Raw genomic sequence first — 19,637 nt, 5'->3', positions numbered from 1 at the left:
TAAACCCCAGGATGCTGCTGGAAATTGGACTCCTTTGGGTCAAAGACAGAGAGGAAAAAGGGAGGATGATACAAAGGACAGGGTGAAGTGGAGAAGGCTGATTTGCTCTGGCGACCCCGAACCGGACAAGCCGAAAGTACTCGTTAGAAGTATTACATCATCTTCCACTTTGACTTCCGGGTCTATAAATCTATAAAGTGCTTTATTGGCTGCTGGGGTCGCGCTGGTTTAGCTCAGTGGTTACTTCGACTCTCAAATCTTTCAGATTACGATGTGTTCTTCCCTTCGAGGGATCGAACCGCGGGTGCTGTCCGGTGTTTTGTTATTTTTAACATCAGCATTTTTAACCCCCAGGACGCTGCTGGAAATTGGACTCTCATGGGTCAAAGACAGAGGGCAAAGAGGGAGGACGATGCAAAGGACAGGGTGAAGTGGAGAAGGCTGGTTTGCTGTAGCGACCCCTCATGGGACAAGCCGAAAGTACTCGTTTGGAGTATTACATCATCTTCCTCTTTGACTTCCGGGTCTATAAATCTATAAAGTGCTTTATTGGCCGCCGGAGTCGCACTGGTTTAGCTCAGTGGTTACTTTGACTCTCAAATCTTTCAGATTACGATGTGTTCTCCCCTTTGTGGGATCGAACCGCGGGTGCTGTCCAGTGTTTTGTTATTTTTTACATCAGCATTTATAAACCCCAGGACGCTGCTGGAAATTGGACTCCTTTGGGTCAAAGACAGAGAGGAAAAAGGGAGGATGATACAAAGGACAGGGTGAAGTGGAGAATGGTAAGCCGGTGGGGGATCAATAATGGTAAGGGGTGCATTTAAGGTGGGTCATTAATTCAATCTTTTGTTTCCCAAAAATAATATTGACAGTGAAGAATATATTCTGAAGAAAAGCATCCTTCCTTTCATTTGGGACAATTTTAATGATTATCACACGACCAGAAAAATACGCGTTTTCCATTTGAGAACTCGTGATCTTTCAATCTTTTCCCTCAATTAAATTTATTATTTCCCTGTTTCAATCAGCTGTTTTAGCAGCATCAATCGGTAGCAGGTGATACTTGTATTCACAAGTATATTTCGATGCGCCTTCTGGGTAACTCGATTCACTTTCGTGAGTGACTCATTTAAACTCGATTCAGTAAAAAGTATCGAGTTTACATCACTCGTTCACTGGGAACCCAGACCCGCCGAAATACTCCTATATCAACCACAGGTCGCGGGTCAGATTTGTTTCTTCTTCCGCTGAGTACGATATATTTTTGAGCTGCATATACCGATCTGGAGTCGGGTGAAATCATTTCCTATCGCGCATGCGTGTAAGCGCCATCGACGCTCGTCCTGACAAAATACGGTGGGAGGGACCGTCGCGGTGTAAGTAGAGCTTTGTGTTCAGCGCTATGGGCAACGCTTAACCCACGAATCTGGTCTGTTTACGTGCTTCCTACTGCGGACACGGAAAGGTTCTTATATATAAGCTATATATACGAATAAGAGCGGTGGGGACGAATGGCGATATAGCAGATAAGATTCCCGTCGCGATAACCGCGATGTGCCTCGTCGTTTCCGGCCTGGTCTCCAGAGTAAAATACAAGTTTATTTATATTTTAGAAGTTATCAGGGCGACTAAGCATAACATTAAAATACAAATCGTGTGTTGAACATAGTTAGATTCAAGTCAAGGTACTTCCTGCTGTAGATTTTCTGCGCACTAACCCATTATTTCTATGGTACCCTCTATTCCAATGCCTCCATTTTAAATGCGAAGCTAGCTTGTTTTCCGTTTTTACCCATCGCAACCGGCGAGCAAACAAAGCCCCTACCTTTCCATCTCTTCTGGTTTAATATTTTACTTTGCAAGTCATTGTCGTATGAAAACTTATCCACATTCAGTACCCAGTCGTGTTTATATATATATAAAATAAGTTCGTTCTGTGCTTCTGTAAAACGTATGAACTCGTGTCACAGTCGTGAACCCAGCCGGTCTACGCAGGACGCGTCTGCAGAAATGAAGAGGTGAGTGACGCCAGGCTCGCTGTCAGATGTGTGGCTGGTGCTCCATTAAACAAGCAGGTCGTCTGTTGGTTTTCCTCCCATGCAGCCAACAGAAGAGCCCCGAGTCAGATGTAAGCGTCGCTGTCAACGAGGAAGGTAATTACTTTAATGACCCCAGGATCAGCTACAGATAACGACGTGGTTGAGGCTAAGGTGTTATTGAATATCACTTTAAATCATGCATTCATCTTCATAACGGCTTTGCGCCGTTACCGGGTCGTGGGATGCGTCCTCGGTGGAAATCAGACTGCTCCTGCAGCCCTTTGGGTGGCAGCGTCGCTGTTTTTGGGTTAGGGTTAGATCACTGTCTATTACTATGTAATGCAAAGGAGAAGCAGGAGGGGAGGGGGGGGGGGGGGGGCATTCTTTCTCAGAGGAAGCTGGTTTGACTCGGATCGTATGTCCCTTTGCGGTCCTTTAGGATCAGTCGCAACAGCAGAGGACCCTGCAGCCATCGGCAACATTCATTCTGCAGCCACACTGAGCGACCAGCCCATCAAATATCTCTTCAAGACCGACGGAGCAAATGGACAGGTGAGAGTTCTGAAAGTACAATCTGCGTGATTCCGTTAAGCTGTGAGGCGTTATTTCAAATACCTGATTACCATGTACTTCTGCATGGCAACAATACACGCACACACACACACACACACACGCTGGAGACCGTGTTCTAAAGTATTACCACACAACAACGACAATCACACAGAGGATTTCAGCGCTGGTTTCTTCTGAAAGGGACTCAGTATTAGTATAGTAGTATAGTATAGTAATAGTATTCCTGTGAAGAACACAAAACTAAGGAAGCGCTCTAGTTTAATCTAACATGCTCCCACCCAAGTGATGGAGAGAATGTGGAAAGGAGGGGAAGAATCGTGTGCAGGCAGGCTGGAACGGGTGGATGAAAGTATCAGGAGTGCTCTGTGATAGGAGAGTGTCAGCGAGGATGAAGGGAAAGGTCTACAAGACAGTGGTGAGGACAGCCATGATGGACGGCTTAGAGACAGTGGCTCTGAGGAAAAGACAGGAGGCGGAGCTAGAAGTGGAGGAGATGAAGATGCTGAGGTTCTCCTTGGGAGTGACCAGGTTGGACAGGATTAGAAATGAGACAATAAGAGGGACAGTGAAGGTTAGACGTTTTGGAGACAAGGTCAGAGAGGACAGACTTTGATGGTTTGGACATGTCCAGAGCAGAGACAGGGACTATATCGGTAGAAGGATGCTGAGGATGGAACTGCCAGGGAACAGGGCTAGAGGTCGACCCAGGAGAAGATACATGGACGTAGTGAGGGAGGACATGAGAGTGGCTGGAGTTGGGGAGGACGATGCAAAGGACAGGGTGAAGTGGAGAACGTTGATTTGCTGTGGCGACCACTCATGGGACAGTATTGTACTGTATATTTAAAAACGTTACATTTTGGTGATGATCCTGGATTCTGGAGCATTGCAGTGAATGGAGATTCAAAATCTGTTCCTCAATATCTCGGTTGATTATTGATCGATGTTTATGGAATTTGACACAGTCATGCAAGGTGGTGTATAAAGACACTAAGAACAGGTGATGATCCAGATCACCGTGCAGATGTGCAAATCTAGTTATGAGGGGAACGAGCTGCTCGGCGGAGGTCTGCGCTCTCTGAGTGCTTTTCTAGTTTAATTTTAAGCGATTGTGTGACGGTGGGCAAACTTGTGTTTAATACTTAGTTGTAAACGTGTTTGTTTTGTGTGTGCGCTAAAGTGCGCTGCGCTACTCCTAACTGCAACGACTGCCTTTATTCAGATTGCTAGCATTAAACCTGTGAAATCAAATCAAGAAGAGGCGCTGGCCTCTAAGGTGTATACACCTTAGAGGCCTTTTGAAGTTTAACATGCACACCTTAATACAACATGCTGTGTCTCAGGTGACCTACAGAGTGATCCAGGTCTCAGACAGCCAGTTGGAGAGTCAGGCAGACGCAGGCGCTGCCGTCAGCCTGGTTGCTGGTTTTCCTGCAACCAATCAGACTGTGACGCAGGTGAGAAGAAGAATTACTAAAGATGTGGTAATTCATTAGTTCAAAGCATGTTTGAATTTACATTTTTGTAGAAAAATCCACCCCATTGATAAAATGAAAATGACTTAAATAAACTGCCGCATTCTCTCTTCATATCTGGTCACTGCAGAAGCAAGTAAATATCCTGCACAAATACAATCACGTATTTGGGAGCACATCTGCCACCGTAGCCGTTATATAAATAGCAGCGGTTCCCAAACATGACATTGCTGAAATGCAAATATATTTTTTGGTGTGCTATTTTGAAATTGATTTCCTTTTTCCAATATTCAAACCTATTTATCATCAACAACAATTTTTCATATTCAACTAAATACAAGTTTTGGATTGAGTGTTGGTCGACTGCCAGTGTCGATGATTAGGTTCACTTATTTCCGTGGCAACCTGTGAAGTCTGTAAAGATGTTGTTGAGAAAATCCCAGATGCATATGCATAATGCACAACATACGGTCCTATCTGATGTCAGATTGTGTAGTATTTATTTGTGTCAATAATATAAGAATTAAATCACAGTAGTTCATTTGAAAGAAGACAAACACTGTTGCCGTTCACCAGGGAGGGTCTGCAGTCGTGGCTTCGTTTACTAAAATTAGAACGCAGTGTCCAGAAGCTTCAATTTTCCCCTGAGTCATGCCAGGCTGGGACAGATAACTTACTTCGTTTCACCCACGTTACATTCACTATCTATTGCTTTATAACATTAACAACTTAAATACCGTACATTAAATCAGAATTAAATGTTTAACACATCTGTGACATGAAATATTTCACTCTCTTAAAGCAATTATTAATTTACATTAAACAGAGCATTTATAAGCACTTATAAACCATTCTATATGAAGGCTGTATAATTGATAGTATGAAGGTATTTGCTTTGGGATAAAGGATATAACTATCTGTCTATTTAAAGTCCCTCCCCCCCCCCCCCCCCCCCCCTAATATGGCACAATCAGAACCAGAATAAGAATCATCCAGATGACACCCAGCCCTACTAGAGATCTAAACAAGTGTACGTGTTGAGCAGTGCGATACGAGACTGACGGTGGCGCTGATGTCCCTTTTTATGTGAGGCTGTGTTCTCCCAGTCTGAGGGGCTGGAGGGAGACGGCAGCGCAGAGACACAGTACAGCTACTACCCGGCCACCATCGCTGACGCCACCGCTGGCACCATGGTAACCACAGTACAGGCCTCTGACACTGTGTTGGGCCAGACCACACCCACAGGTAGCATAACCGTGATATAGCATGCATATGTAAAAAAATAAAATATCAAAATGCACATTATAATAATTTTCAAACCATATATTGCTGATAAAATTGACGGTTTACTATATGATAAATGCAGCTGATGGTAATTTTCTGTTCCACAGGGCAGCTGTATGTGATGATGTCACCACAGGAAGTTCTGACGGGTTCCAATCAAAGGACAATTGTACCTCGCACTCAACCTTACATGGCGTAATTACAACAGAGAAAAAAAGCACTGTTTCAGAAAAACGTATATTACATCCAGCTTTATGTCTTTGTCTGTTTCCCCCCAGGAATCAAGAAGCTCCTCGGGGATCCAGAGATGACAAACGGCGAGCCCAGCACAACGAAGGTCAGTTGTCCCCATTCGAGACAGAGTGATGAGACGCGGCTCTTTTCTATTACAAATATCTGAACGCAAATGACACATACAAGCTCAAATTCAGCCGCTGTCCCGACAGTCGAGCGCCGTCGCAGGGACAAGATCAACAACTGGATTGTGCAGCTGTCCAAGGCCATCCCAGACTGCAACATTGACTTTACTAAGACAGGCCAGGTGAGTGTACTTTGTGTTCATACTACCGGAGATAATAAACGCAGTGAAAGTATATTATTGTTGCACCAAACAAACTCTAGCATAGTTCCATTAAATACATTGAGAAATAAAACAACTTTATCATTTCCTTTGTGTCAGAGTAAAGGAGGAATCTTGTCTAAGGCTTGCGACTACATCAAGGAGCTTCGTCTGAGCAACCTGAAGTTGGGGGACGATATCAACGCTATTGATCAGCTCAGGATTGATAACCAGCTGCTTCGACAGGAGGTATGTCTGCATGCAAAGACTGAGGATGTGGCGCAGGGGTGCCCGATCAATCAATGGTGATTGTGAACAACAGCAACCAGTAGATCGCAACGGAAAGGGCGGGTTGATCGGGTGCCTTTCAAAATAAAATTATTTTTTCGATTTTAGCTTAACTCTTAAACTATCGTGGAGTATTGCCCCGCCTCTCGCCCATAGCGAGCTGGGATTGGCTCCAGCAACTCCCGTGACCCGCAAATGGATGGATGGATGGCAGTATTTTAAGGACTAGTGGTCCACAACTTCTGTCTAGGCAGACACCGTCCCATAGTGAAGTTTACATCTTGCCACCCTTGTGTACTCAAGAATATGATTGTTTTTTTTTTAGCAATTCTGAGATTTTACAAAGTAATTATAATTAAAGTATAATAAATGTGTATTACAATGATAAATGAGAGACTCCTTGGCTGTTTCTGGCTTTCATCACTTCCATTCCACTTCTGATTCGCTTCCTACTGTGCAACCAAGCAATGATTTCTTTTGTCCGTGTGCTACAATCTGAAAAGCAAGTCCGACATAGTTAAAGCTCAGTTTGCTCGGAATCTTTCTGTAACGTCTTTAGTGCTACGCAGATGAGTCTGATTAAACGGCGAGATGATTAATGTTTTATGTGCCAGAATGTTGTTGGTGCAACTCTCCCAAAAGTGTTGGCAATAAAAACATTCTGTGCAGACAAGCATCTGTCCTACCTCTGGGGGGGCTGAACCCCCTTTATAAGGTTCTTCCCCTTTGTGCTTTCAGTCGATTAGCAAAACCAGAGACAATGACTGCCAAAACAAATTGTTGGTGTAGCTGTATTAAATGTTTTTCTTTTACAGAAGAGAAAGAAACGGCTCTATTTGCCCGTGCTGCGTGAACTAGGATTAGCCTTTTGTTTGGCTCATTCAAGTCAAGGTGTTCGACTTTAATCCTTGCTGTTCTTGGAATCCGTTACGAAACGGGCCCCTCGGTCACAGGCTGTCACCTCTACTGTTCCAACAGGGCAGAAGTCAGCACATGCAACCTGAGATTATTCATGGGGGAATGTGGAAGCTATTTGTCTTTAAAACATTGAAGAAATATGTAGTTTTCTTCCACAGCCTCAGTGTGAATCTGCTGTTATTATTCTACTCATGAATGTTGTTCCTGCAATGAAGGCTTTGTGAACCTCTGTACCTTTGGATATCATGGATTTTGCTATTCAACCCCCCCCCAGCATAAAATTCAGCATATATTTACAATAGTCACTTAGCTCATTGAGTGCCAGCCATTGTCAACTCAGCTGTATGCTGACTGTCTGATTTTCCAGGCCCCACAGAATATTCTTCACTATGACTATGACAAACACCAAACCTGCCAAATGAAAGATTAAAGCCTCCACTTTCACTAGGAAAAACCAGCGTGTTCCTACCGTTTTCCGTTCCAGAGTTATTGGCCGTTCCGTTGAAGAGAGGCAGGGTTGGCAGTGAATGTCTTTCTCCATGGCCCTGGATTAATCGCTTAGCTCCGCCTCTCGCCTGAAGTCAGCTGGCATAGCCTCGGCGTAGCCCGTGATTGGGATAAGACTATAACGATCGTCTCGTCTTAAGAAGATGAAGCCGTTACGTAACTCAATCGGACTAACCTTTTCCCACAATTCAGCACGACTCTGCCAATTCAGTTATTCCATCCCTAATAGAAGGTTATGTGTCAGCCGATGTGCCACTAAAACATTACTTTATTACTTGTGTTGTTGCTTAGGTGGAAGACTTGAAGTCCAAGAATCAGATCCTGAGGAACCTTCTGCTGCAGCACGGCATTGTGGGATCGTCCAGCACAGATCCACATTGAGAAGCCTGTTGAAGGGTCTTGTTTTCCCCCCTCGTCCTCTTCGGGTTTTTTATCGGCAGCTCTGAGTGACGTACCAGAACACATTTGAATTGGTCTCATAAGTAAATATTTATTGACTAATGATCACATGTACAGTTTGGAAACGGAATCAACCAGGATGGGCCAGAAGAGTACTTGAAATACTTTGAGATGCATCATTTGTGACCAAGTATGCATTACATGAGGTGAAATATTCAATTTATAAATTCATATTTTTTTCTCCAAACAACGTTCAATATTATTCTATTATATTTTTAAACATGTTAAATATACTAATTTCTGTCTTCTCCCTCATTGCATTCCACGCTGTCATTTCTTTCTATCTTTTATCTGAATGTATGCTTTGTATATTTGTATGCTTCATGAAAACTCACTGGGGGACAATAATCGCGTTGCAATGTTACTAGATTGCCTGGAGATGGCGAGCGTCACATTTTTGAGTCAAATAATATTCTGTATGTCATAATCACTCTTCAGTTGTTTATTAAAGCTTGTAAATTGTTTAAAATGTGTAGCGCTGTTATTTAAGTTGTGCTTTGTGTACGAACACACACACACGCACCTTCGTCAAGATGAATTTGATTTTTTTTTTTAAAGCGCTTTAGTCGTAACTTTAATTTTGAAAGTCTTTTTGCGGAAGTGCATCGATTGACTCCCGGAAGACGAGTTGAGCGGTCGGAAGCTAGCTCGGTAGCCCTAGCCAAGCTAAGCTTAAGAGACTTTTCCTCGGTGACCGTCAGGACCGCCGTTAACCGATGATCTGTATCGTGCTGGTAGCCGGCCACGGCACCGTTTTAGAGACGCAGATTAAGGTGACTCGTCCCGAATGCTGCAGCTGAACTAGCTTAGCACGTATAGCAACGCGGAAGTTCGCTTTGGGAGTCGTTGGCTTCCGCCCGCGCGACTTCTTTTAGCTTCACCTGTTGACGTAATTTCCGGTTTGCAGCGGTGCTGCGCGTCATTATCATTTACGTCCCTAAACATTTAATTTCACTTATTAATTTAGGAGAACAAACGTTTTGGCCAATAAACTGTGTAAATTTGCTAAACTACGTCACACAGCCAAAAAAAAAAAGTTTAATGGGGGGAAAAGTAAAAGACCAGGACAGAGGCGGAATGTGGAATAACTACACGCTATACAATAATTTTTAATCCGAATTAAATTATTAATAAGAAGCAAGTGTCATTGATTATGAGTGCTGTACAAAACACACATGTAACGTGGGGACATTTGTAATGGATTCAATAATAAATTACAAATTCACATAAACTCTGATTAATTTTTACTTCAAATGGTTTGTGTATAAAGATACCAAGAACAATTTAGAACCTTTTGACGATGACCTGGATCAACATGTGGATGGTGTAAATACAATTACGAGGGGAATGAGCTGCTTGGCGGAGGTTCTCGCTCTCCGAGCGCTTTTCTAGTTTGTGTCGCTGTAACTTGGAATTTCCCCATAGTGGGACCAAGAAAGGGATATTTTATCAGCTTTTTAGATATTGTAAGCAATGAAATGTATTTATTACATACAGATTTATTCTACCTTGATGTCAGAATTAGTTGTATTTGCCATGATCTGTATTATATCCATTTGAAGACAAGAGTCCTTCTATCTTAATATTTAAAACTGAGGACTCTTCCACTTCTAACCATATAAATATTTTTGTCACCAGCCACAGAGATGTGCAATCTTTTTCATAAGAAATGGCCTCACATATTGAGAGTGAGTGGTAAAGTGGTTGACAAAGTGATTTTGAACCCAATAAATATATAAAAATATCTCCTCTATGCCCCTAGAATGATGACACAGGCTTATACAGCCACCTGGCTGGGGTGCCAAAGGCCTTACTTCCTGGAATAGGAGGGAAAAAGATCCTTGACTTTTGGTGGGAAACGGTGAACACGTACGTAATACAAGAACAAATGTGACCTGTCTAGTATTTGAACAGTTTCTGAGATGACTTTTGTGTCTTCAGTCACTCAAAGCGATCAGTTATCCTCTAATTGCATCTGACCTCTGCAGGCGACAGCTGTTCACAGAAGTATACCTCGTCACAAATGCAGACAAGTGAGTTCCAACTGTACTATGACCCCAAAGTTAAGAAGACTCCGAACAGTTTGTCTCCAGTGGGGCTTTTTTGTGCTCCTGTCCTGTTGTCATTATGTTAAACCGATCAGGTATAAGCACTACGAGCGCTGGGCCACAGCTAACGACTTCCCCGTGGAGAATATCGTAAATGACGGCAGTACTACTTTGGAGGATCGTCTCGGGGCTGTAGCCGATGCGGAGCTGGTCATCCATAGCCGCGGGCTGCAAGACGATATCATGGTGGTATGTTAAATGCATCCGTGTCCAATTGACCTTTCTGTAAAACACGCCTACATGACTTATTAGACCAATCATTAGACCAAATAAAACTAATATTAAATTACTCAATTGATGCAAAATAACAATAAAATAAGAATAAATTACACCACAGATGCAAAACGAACAATACATTAAAAAGACACATACTATGTACAATGTGGGTGGACAAAAAAAGGGGGGGGGGGGATTGATCCGGAGAGAGTCGTGATGACTATCTCCGTTTCTGCCCCCCTGAAAGGTGTATTTTTAGGGCCGTTTTGAAGGAGGCCAAAGAGGTGCATGTTTTAAGGGCAGGAGTCAAACAGTTCCTTCCTTGGGGGGCAGTATTGTAAAAAGATGATTTACCCATGTTTGTCTTATAGGAGGGGGTAATCAGGTTGTTGTTTGAGCTCCCTCTAGTGTTGTGGCTGGCATGAAGGGGGGGGGGGGTGTCATAGAAAGGTCAATTGCATCAGTGGTCCCCAACCACCGGGGATTAGCGAAAATGAATAAAAAACAAATGTCTTTGGAGAGCTTCTTTGCAAAGGGGAAAAGTCCAACTGAGGAGGATGAAGAGGAGCCGACGCCCTCCAAGAAAAGAAAGCATCTTTTAACAGACAAACCAGGAGTCAGACTTAAAACTCGGGTTTATCTACAACAGCTGATTAGCTTTGTTAGCGAGGCAATGAAGGGTTCTAAACTGCTTCGGCACAGAGAGACCAAGAACCCTGAATTAAAAAACAAGAATGTGGAATTTATTAAACAAAAAAACGTGAACATGAAGGACAGAAGCAATTATTGAGACCACAACTAATGGTGAGTATATATTGGTGTAATACTTGTTTAATAGTTATTGCAAGTGTTTTTTTTAAATTTAATTACACCCCAGTCCGCAAAAAAAATTCCCTGCATGAAACCGGTCCGTGGCAGGAAAAAGGTGACTGCCCTTTACTGTTACATTTCACTGTTGCGTAGGCGTATTCCCTTAGAACTGAGCAAATGTCTCATACGATGAGGACTTTCACTGTCATCAGATTGCGGGAGACATGCTGTGTGCGGACCAGAACTTTGATGTTGCACAAGTGATCCGCTTCTTCGTGTCAAAGGTGAGATTTTCCCCAGTAAAATATTACAAGAATGATCAAGTGGACTTTTTCCCAGGTGCTTGTTACGATGCCTTATCCATCCATCCAGTAGATGCATTATAATTCCAGAATTAACAAGCTGTCCACTTGTTGGATCAATAGGTTTAATAGGTTGTCTGAATGTGCTCTCAGAGCGAATGGGCTGTATGGAGTCAAAAGATTGTTCTCTATCTACCCGGCCAAACAGAATTGCTCATCCAATAAAATGAACCTTTTTGTGAATAAGTCATAAGGAGCTGGTGGTAACCCACCGGTTTGTGCCTGTGCAGCCTGGAGAGCTGATCATTTACTATGAGCTGGAGGAAAGTGAGAAGAGCAGCTCCAGGGGCATAGTGGAGGTCTGCCCCGACTCCCACAGGTAGGAAGTGTTTTCCTTTACTCTACGAAGGCACGGCCGCACTGGCGCATGTGACACTCCAGAACTGGACGAATGCTTTTCACGCGCCACATTGCAGATTTAACTTCACGTTTTAACGTTTTTCAAAATAGAATAAGTCATTTCCTGGAGAAACCTCATGAAGGACTGATGAAGTCCCGGCTGGCCAGTGTGGTGTTTTACTGCCTCCGGAGGGACACTCTGTCCTACCTGTCTGACTTCGTCAAGATGCAGCCGAGAGCTGCAGGCAGGAGCTTCGGCCAATTTTGGGTCAGTTACGCCCTTATACTTCAAGAGTGTTATTTCATTAGGAATAAGTATTGCTGTTTGGTTTATCTATCATGCAAGACCTTTAATTTCTGAAAGACTTTACTATACAAAGAGCACTGTACTAAATATCTAAATATTTATATGTAAATTATTAATAAATCACTTGTGGTCGAAACAGCACCCGTTGAGTTCTTTAGGTTCTGCATCTCTGTAAAATTCATCCTCAACTTCATGACCTGAAGTAAAAACCAATGACTTTCTGGGCCTCTCTCCTCAGGAGTGGCTCATTAATGAGAAGCAGCTTAACGTGTTTGGGATGAAGCTTCCTACTGGCTTCCAGCTCATTGGACAAGTGGTTTGTATCCTTAAATCACTAAAGCACATTCAGATGCATTACGATGGAGACGGGCACAAATTATTATCTTTCATCCAAGATGTATGAATGTGGAAAGGAAGTGAAGAATCGTGTGCAGGCAGACTGGATCGGGGGGAGGAAAGTATCAGGTGTGCTCTGTGATAGGAGAGTGTCAGCGAGGAAGAAGGGAAAGGTCTACAAGACAGTGGTGAGGACAGCCATGATGGACGGCTTAGAGACAGTGGCTCTGAGGAAAAGACAGGAGGCGGAGCTAGAAGTGGAGGAGATGAAGATGCTGAGGTTCTCCTTGGGAGTGACCAGATAGGATTAGAAATGAGATAATAAGAGGGACAGTGAAGGTTAGACGTTTTGGAGACAAGGTCAGAGAGGACAGGCTTTGATGGTTTGGTCATGTCCAGAGGAGAGACAGGGACTATATCGGTAGAAGGATGCTGAGGATGGAGCTGCCAGGGAACAGGACTAGAGGTCGACCCAGGAGAAGATACATGGACGTAGTGAGGGAGGACATGAGAGTGGCTGGTGTTGGGGAGGACGATGCAAAGGACAGGGTGAAGTGGAGAACGTTGATTTGCTGTGGCGCCCCCTCACGGGACAAGAAGGAAGTGCAGCAGTCGTAGTATATCATCTTTTCACTCCCCTTCAGGGCTTGTCTGACTACACCAAGTGGCTCGCCCACTACTCCACCAAGCAACAAGACAATCCTACAAAGCCAATCACATGCCGATCATATGCCAGGTAGGAACACACAAATTCCAACTGATATTTCATTTACCTGAGAGCATTTTCCAGCTTTCAAAGAGAAGCCTCGATCTCCTTTCTCACTGATCATAAGAATATTTGCATACGGGCGCTCCTCACTTAACGACCGAAGACCCCGCGGCGAAACGATTCCGCCTTTTGACCGACTTTTTGTGAGGTCAAAAACATTTTACGCACAAACGACCCCACGATGTGCAGGCGACGCTTTCCAGGCTGTAGCCCGCCTCTCGGCTGAGATAGGCTTCAGCAGCAGCCGTCACCCGCAAAGCGGATAAAGCGGACGTGAAAGTGAATGAATGAAGGTATGAATACTACTGTATACAGTATTAGTATATGTCTAGGCCATTTATTGTGTACATATGTGCGTACTCACTCACAACGATGCAGCCAGTGCATTCCGCTCGTCTGAAAGACTGTCACGACTCCGTGTCGTCGTTAAGTGGGGACCGCCTGTATTAGAAGACAACCTGTTAGAATTCACCTCCCAGTATGTGATGACCCACAGGGTGGGATTAATGGGGAACCCCTCGGATGGCTTCAACGGGAAAACCATCGCCATGACAATCTCTAACTTCTGGGCTGAGGTCACTCTAATGGAGAGCCACACTTTGGTAGTGCATAATAACACTTCTACACATGACCATAGACCAGTACTCTTCCATCGTGGACATCGTGTCCAGAAGTCACGCGTCTTCCTGCTACTCTTGCAGGTTTTAGTGCCTCATCCTCTCAATGATCCCACGGAGTTTGGAAGCTTGCAAGACCTGTTCTGCATCAGCAGGAAAGAAGGGTGGGTCCCCAGTGAAGTAGAACGCATGATGAAGGCGTGTGAAAACATGGTCTGTCCATCATCTGCTGCAGGTATCTCGGAGGTCTGCGGCTGCTCCAGGCGACTTGCAAGAAGTTCTACCAGTTTTGCTCCAGACAAGGGTGAGACGCGGGGCGGAGATAGCGGCAAATGTTAATCTCATGCATGGACTCAAACTGCATTCAGTGACAGATCAACATGATCTTTCTTAAGGAGCACAAAGACAATATTGTGTCTTTAGGATGCTAAGAACCTTCACACAACATTCCAAGAGTATAATAAACTCAAAATGTGTTTTAGAGTGAATGTGACTGAAAATGTTCACTAATATGAGTCACAAATGGTGAAACCTTCATTTATGTTACCATTGTTTTGAGAAATGTCATTGAATAAATGACATTTTTTGCAAGGCAAACTCAATTTCTCATTGCTTAATTATAACATATAAAACAAAACAATGCTATTTACTGCTTTTTTTAAATAAAGAAGTACAATTGATATCATGCAGAATTGAGTTCAGCCTTTTGGCTCGGCCCTCCAGAATATTTTCTTTCTCATGTGGCCCCATGAAAACAATAATTGCCCCCCCCCCCCCCCCCCCGTGTTGGATCATCAACTCACACCCTTAACTTGATGATCTAAGCCGCCTCTTGCTGTCTCTCTGGTATATAGTTCTTCTATTTCTTAACTTTCAATAATTATTGCACACAGTTCAACACCTTCTGCAGCAGACGTGAAGCTCCGGGGTCCGCCCTGCGCCGCGCCGGGCACCAACACGGCCCTCGACTTAGATTCTCTCATAGGGCTTTTTGAATGGCTCTTAGTCTGAGCCATCATCCAGGACCTGTCCGAGTCGTCGTTAAATCATGCAAACGTTCACAGACATGTTTCTGTGTGTTTTTTCACCTGCAGTATTGCTTTAAGGAAGCAGAACTTCACACTGAAGTACGACACCAACATTCCTCGGCAAGTGGTGAGCGTCCTTCTTTCCACTGCTTCCCCAGCAATAAAGCCCTGAGAGAATCTCATCATGCTAAAACTGATTTGTCTCTTTCCCAAACAAGGGCCTAGCAGGAAGCAGGTAAAGTATCACGTCTGAGTATTTCCTAACAGTGTCGCTGAGTTCACAGATACTTTGAATGTAATGGCGTCCTGTACAATTGGCCTTTTTCACAGTGCCATCGTCTCGGCGACCCTGAAGTGTCTGATGAAGTTCTACAACATCACAGATGATGTAAGGATGTCGTCCATCTCCTGGTGCGGAGGTGTGAAGTAGCAGTGTGTGTGTGTGTGTGTGTGTGTGCGTTTTATATTAAATGTAGTTCCAACACAGTTCAGTGTGAGATGCAAGCAGAATCGATGAAACCATTGGAATCGATCGCTCTGGATTGTTGCACCAGTCTAACATTCCTCACAGTAGTTTCTGTAATGCAATTCATTCTGGTGGAAGCAGCTAACGCTAGCGGTTGCACGCTCTCGCGGCCCTCCTGTAGTCCTATAATAGGAAAGGTTATTGAATAAGAGAAGCATGATGAACTTTAAGATGCCCTAATCTGCGCTGCCTTGCAGGAAGTGAGCTCGCCTCCATGCTGTCCTGCCTCTAAATCAGGGATGGGCAAACTGCGGCCCGCGGGCCACATTGGGCTTCTTAATCCGGCCTGCCCAGTTTGCCCAAATTATGTCATTAAATAAAATTGTATTATAATTAAACCTCATTCATTTCCCATTTTCCCTGTAATGCTACCTGTTTGTCCACCCCTGCTCTAAGTGCTTGTAATAATTTAATGCAGTAGTTATAACATCGTAGTCGCATAAATATGTGGAATTAGTGGCTGTAACTGTTTCAGCATAAATGCATCACAACGTTTGATCATTTCACTTTTAAACCTATTCAACCACACTCTGTCTTTTTTTTTAAATGGGCTTTTTCTGAGGTATAAGATGATGTTTCTCTGTAATTATTGAAGCGCTTCACAAATTAAGACAAATTTGGTCTGCAGCCGCTTTTCCACATTGCCGATCACGGGAGTTGCTGGAGCCCACAGAGACAGACAGACACACACACACACACACACACACACACACAAATAACAACTTGGAGTAATAAATTCATCTAAACTGCATGTTTTTGGAGGTGAGAGGAAACCGGAGTACCCAGTACTTTCTTGCTATGATGATGATGAATATATATATATGATGAATATATTTATTAGATAGAATGTTAGAGTACAAGTACAGTGAAACATCCTGTCGAAGAGGAGCATTTCTAAAAAGCCATTGCGGTCTTGTTTCCGTTGAAATTCCTTAGTACATAAATCATCGACATTTAACAATACAAATAAAATAAAAATAAAACTAATATTAAATTACTCAATTGATGCAAAATAACAATAAATTAAAAATAAATTACACCACAGATGCAAAATAACAATATTTACAAAGACACTTAATATGTACAATGTAGGTGGACTAAAAAAAGGGAGGGGGGGGGGGTGATCCGGAGAGAGTCGTGATGACTATCTCCGTTTCTGCCCCCCTGAAAGGAGAATTTTTAGGGCCGTTTTGAATGAGGCCAAAGAGGTGCATGTTTTGAGGGCAGGAGTCAAACAGTTCCACCCTTAGGGGGACAGTATTGTAAAAATATGATTTACCCATGAGGCGACAGCGCTAACCACCAAATTTCTATTTACCATTCCAGGATCTCCCAAAACCGATCCGAGCCAACTTCATCCTCAGTGTGGAGGCTGACGAGCTTTTCATCACCGCGGGTCTGCAGGACAGAGTTGTGCAGGTCAGTAGTGGATCTACGGTGCACAATATTTTCACTTTTTTTATGCAATCTGCTGCATCGTAGCATGAATTTTCTATTTGTCTCTTTAGGTCTATGAAGGTTTAGTGTACATGGATTTCAGCAAGACGCTCATGGAAGATCAGGGATACGGTATTGACGACAAAGACAATATCTCATTGCTAAATAGCTGGTACTTCTACTACTAATAATAGGAATACTTAGTTTTCTTTGTATAGCAACCTTTCATAGAACAAATATATCTCAAATTGTACTAAAAAGGTTTTCATGCACAGTGTCTTAAAAATGGTCTAAAATAAAGAAAAAATAGAACAGTAAGAAAAACAAATCTAGAGTCAATTATAGTAATAATTCAAAACAAAAATAAAAGTGAAAATAATGTACTAGCAGTAAAATAGCGTAAAACACATGAATCCAAGCATAAAGACAGCGTTTCTAAAGAAGTGCTGGAGACAAAGGCGACTATCCTGTAAGCTGATACTACAGCCGAGATCTAAAGCCTTCAGTGGATGAGCTGCTTCCCCGGTGACTTTTGTAGGGCGTTAGCATTGTAGCTTGATCCTAGCCTACTGAGATCTGAATATAAGAAGGAGGACGTTGGGAGTGAATTCCAGTTAGAACAGGGAGGCGGTGCCGATCAGCTGAAGCGAGACCAACTCTCACTTTGCATTCTTGCTTCTGGGTAAAAGTGGCGCCGAATGAGACAATAAGACGCCGTGTCCTTCAGAAACAGGGTTTTTATATGCGATGGAAAACGTTCCCACCCTGATTCGACTCCCTGCTGTCATCACAATTTGGTCGAAGCTCAGATTCTGTTTCTGCCATCATCAGGGAATTACGTGTCTATGGACATGAGCGGGCTCCCTCCGTTCTGGCTGGCCTACCTAAGTGACCCCAGTGACTCTGGACGGATCCACAGCAACATCCGCCAGCGCTGGCTCAGTGGTACGGCTTCTGCTGTTCATCAAAGATACTCCCCCATCATGGGTTGGCTCCAGTAGTTCCCTCCTGCTCCTCTTCGGTTCTTTTATTGATGGCTCCGAGTAAAGTACCGGGAAAGCTTCAAGTTGGACTCAAAGACACATTTATTGACAACTGATCACATGTGAATCCGGAAACAGATACCGCTTTGTGATATATGTAGGGAAAAACCCGAACTCCACATTCCATTTACATTCATCTACCTTCTTGCTATGAGGAAACAGCGCTTACCGCTGCGCCACCGCGATGTCAGCTACATGTTTGAGTTAATTATACTAAGAAGATTAATAAAGAGTAAAATAAACATAGAATATAAAGATTGTTCTGACAATGCTTCTCCCAGACGTGGAGACACTAATTTGGCAGATTAACTCTTTGATGTTCTCCCTTCCACAGGTGAGCCTCTTGTTGTGGAAGCCATGAAGACTTTTGCTGAGCTGACTGATCAAGCCAGGTTGGTTTTGGGGCCTTTTTGTGGAATGTTGGTCCAGACTTTGCCGGTTTTCTCTGGCAAATCAGAGCAAAGGCTGGATGTAAAGTGGGCTTTTGATATTTGGACCATATAAAAAAGTTTTGATTGTCTTTTTCCTCAGGGCAGCCATTCAGGCTGGAGATTGGAAAAGCCTGGCACAGCTGATGGACCGCAACTTCGAGCTGCGGAGGTACAACATGCATTCTAAGGTCGGACTTTATTCACAGAGCCGATGTGTTTACAGTTAACTGGCAACGTATTCCACAGAACCATCTACACTGACGACTGTCTGGGCCCTGGGAATCTCAAGATGGTCCAGTTAGCGAAGCAGGTCAGCGACCAAAGGGTTCTACCTGCTACATGCAGTTCTCTTTTTGCTTTGTTTTTGTTTTGTTTTTTACCTGTTTTCATGCATTCGTCCCTTTTTCTTCTTCTTCTTTTTCTCCTGCGTCTTTCAGTTTGGTTCAGCTGTGAAGTTGCCGGGCAGCGGGGGTGCTGTCGTGGGTTTGTGTCTCGATAATGCCAGCCTGGTGAGTGGAAGTAAATGTCTTCATTTTTTAGAAACAGCTGTGGATTTCAGATGTTCAATTTCACATCTCTCAGTGATTTGAAAGATTAAAATCATTAAAAAAAATAAAAATATTGATGCACAAAAACTGAAGTGGCTGCACGTAAATTTTGCCGTCAGCATCTATGAAACGCTCCTCCATTGGAGGCCGATAGTCACGTGACGTCACACTGTACAGCAAAACGCTTCCAAACGTGCCACCCAGCAGGTTCACCCGTACTCTTATTAGATTCAGGGACACACTCGCTACGGCTGAGCGATCCTCGCCGCCGTCCAGAGTTGTAAATACTGTATTTGATTATTTGACTGCAATGCCCTGCTTGTCTGCATTTGACCCGCTAGATGGAGATGAGACAAGCGTTCCAAGAGGCAGGCTGCGTCTTCTGCGTCGTTGCATCATACAGCCCACCTGCCGGTGGAACGCAGTAACCGCAGCACATCTCCACGCCTCAGCCTACTCGTGGTTGGATATGGTACAATACGGCCTTCGATAGCCCTGGACTACGCCCTGCAGTGGTTATCATCTCAATCTAAATTAAATCATGTGTATGCTGGAATAAAATAACCAGGTTTGCTCTGCCCGTCTTTCCTCTTGTAATATATTGCAAAATGATTTACCAAATTACCTAAAAATAAAAAATAATATTCACTCAAAC

At 43.6% G+C, this 19,637-nt stretch overlaps 2 protein-coding genes across 2 annotated transcripts; both read left to right on the top strand.

Annotated features, from left to right (window-relative positions):
- Nucleotides 1–1,911: 1,911 nt before the first annotated feature.
- Nucleotides 1,912–8,567, top strand: usf1 (upstream transcription factor 1). The gene is made up of 10 exons (XM_068745312.1): nucleotides 1,912–2,021; nucleotides 2,107–2,156; nucleotides 2,482–2,594; nucleotides 3,959–4,072; nucleotides 5,182–5,335; nucleotides 5,482–5,569; nucleotides 5,653–5,711; nucleotides 5,821–5,915; nucleotides 6,054–6,182; nucleotides 7,938–8,567. The coding sequence occupies exons 1-10, from the start codon at nucleotides 1,957–1,959 to the stop codon at nucleotides 8,025–8,027; spliced, it is 957 nt and encodes a 318-aa protein (XP_068601413.1). The 5' UTR covers nucleotides 1,912–1,956; the 3' UTR covers nucleotides 8,028–8,567.
- Nucleotides 8,568–8,821: 254 nt separating this feature from the next.
- Nucleotides 8,822–19,410, top strand: gkup (glucuronokinase with putative uridyl pyrophosphorylase). Its single transcript, XM_068745804.1, has 23 exons — nucleotides 8,822–8,878; nucleotides 9,868–9,974; nucleotides 10,094–10,138; nucleotides 10,249–10,402; nucleotides 11,452–11,523; nucleotides 11,832–11,920; nucleotides 12,052–12,208; nucleotides 12,486–12,563; nucleotides 13,228–13,319; nucleotides 13,849–13,954; nucleotides 14,054–14,133; nucleotides 14,205–14,273; nucleotides 15,064–15,124; nucleotides 15,216–15,232; nucleotides 15,328–15,385; nucleotides 16,850–16,942; nucleotides 17,032–17,092; nucleotides 17,792–17,905; nucleotides 18,338–18,395; nucleotides 18,535–18,603; nucleotides 18,681–18,744; nucleotides 18,872–18,943; nucleotides 19,324–19,410. Exons 1-23 carry the CDS (start codon nucleotides 8,822–8,824, stop codon nucleotides 19,408–19,410), a joined length of 1,860 nt encoding a protein of 619 aa, XP_068601905.1.
- The last annotated feature ends 227 nt before the right edge of the window (nucleotides 19,411–19,637 follow it).

The sequence above is a fragment of the Brachionichthys hirsutus genome, chromosome 11 (assembly GCF_040956055.1).
Source record: "Brachionichthys hirsutus isolate HB-005 chromosome 11, CSIRO-AGI_Bhir_v1, whole genome shotgun sequence".
NCBI lineage: Eukaryota > Metazoa > Chordata > Actinopteri > Lophiiformes > Brachionichthyidae > Brachionichthys > Brachionichthys hirsutus.
The sequence above is the reverse complement of the archived record's forward strand: the minus strand, read 5'-3'. Positions and strand labels throughout refer to the sequence as shown.

What these genes read in the sequence shown, in the direction of transcription:
- gkup (XM_068745804.1), top strand. Translation starts at nt 8,822, where the DNA reads ATGATCTGTATCGTGCTGGTAGCCGGCCACGGCACCGTTTTAGAGACG. An exon ending in ACATGCCGATCATATGCCAG is followed by an intron (nt 13,320 to 13,848) that starts GTAGGAACACAC and finishes GATGACCCACAG; the next exon opens with GGTGGGATTAATGGGGAACC. An exon ending in TGCAGGACAGAGTTGTGCAG is followed by an intron (nt 16,943 to 17,031) that starts GTCAGTAGTGGA and finishes TTGTCTCTTTAG; the next exon opens with GTCTATGAAGGTTTAGTGTA.
- usf1 (XM_068745312.1), top strand. Translation starts at nt 1,957, where the DNA reads ATGAACTCGTGTCACAGTCGTGAACCCAGCCGGTCTACGCAGGACGCG. An exon ending in CGTCGCTGTCAACGAGGAAG is followed by an intron (nt 2,157 to 2,481) that starts GTAATTACTTTA and finishes GCGGTCCTTTAG; the next exon opens with GATCAGTCGCAACAGCAGAG. An exon ending in ACCAGCTGCTTCGACAGGAG is followed by an intron (nt 6,183 to 7,937) that starts GTATGTCTGCAT and finishes GTTGTTGCTTAG; the next exon opens with GTGGAAGACTTGAAGTCCAA.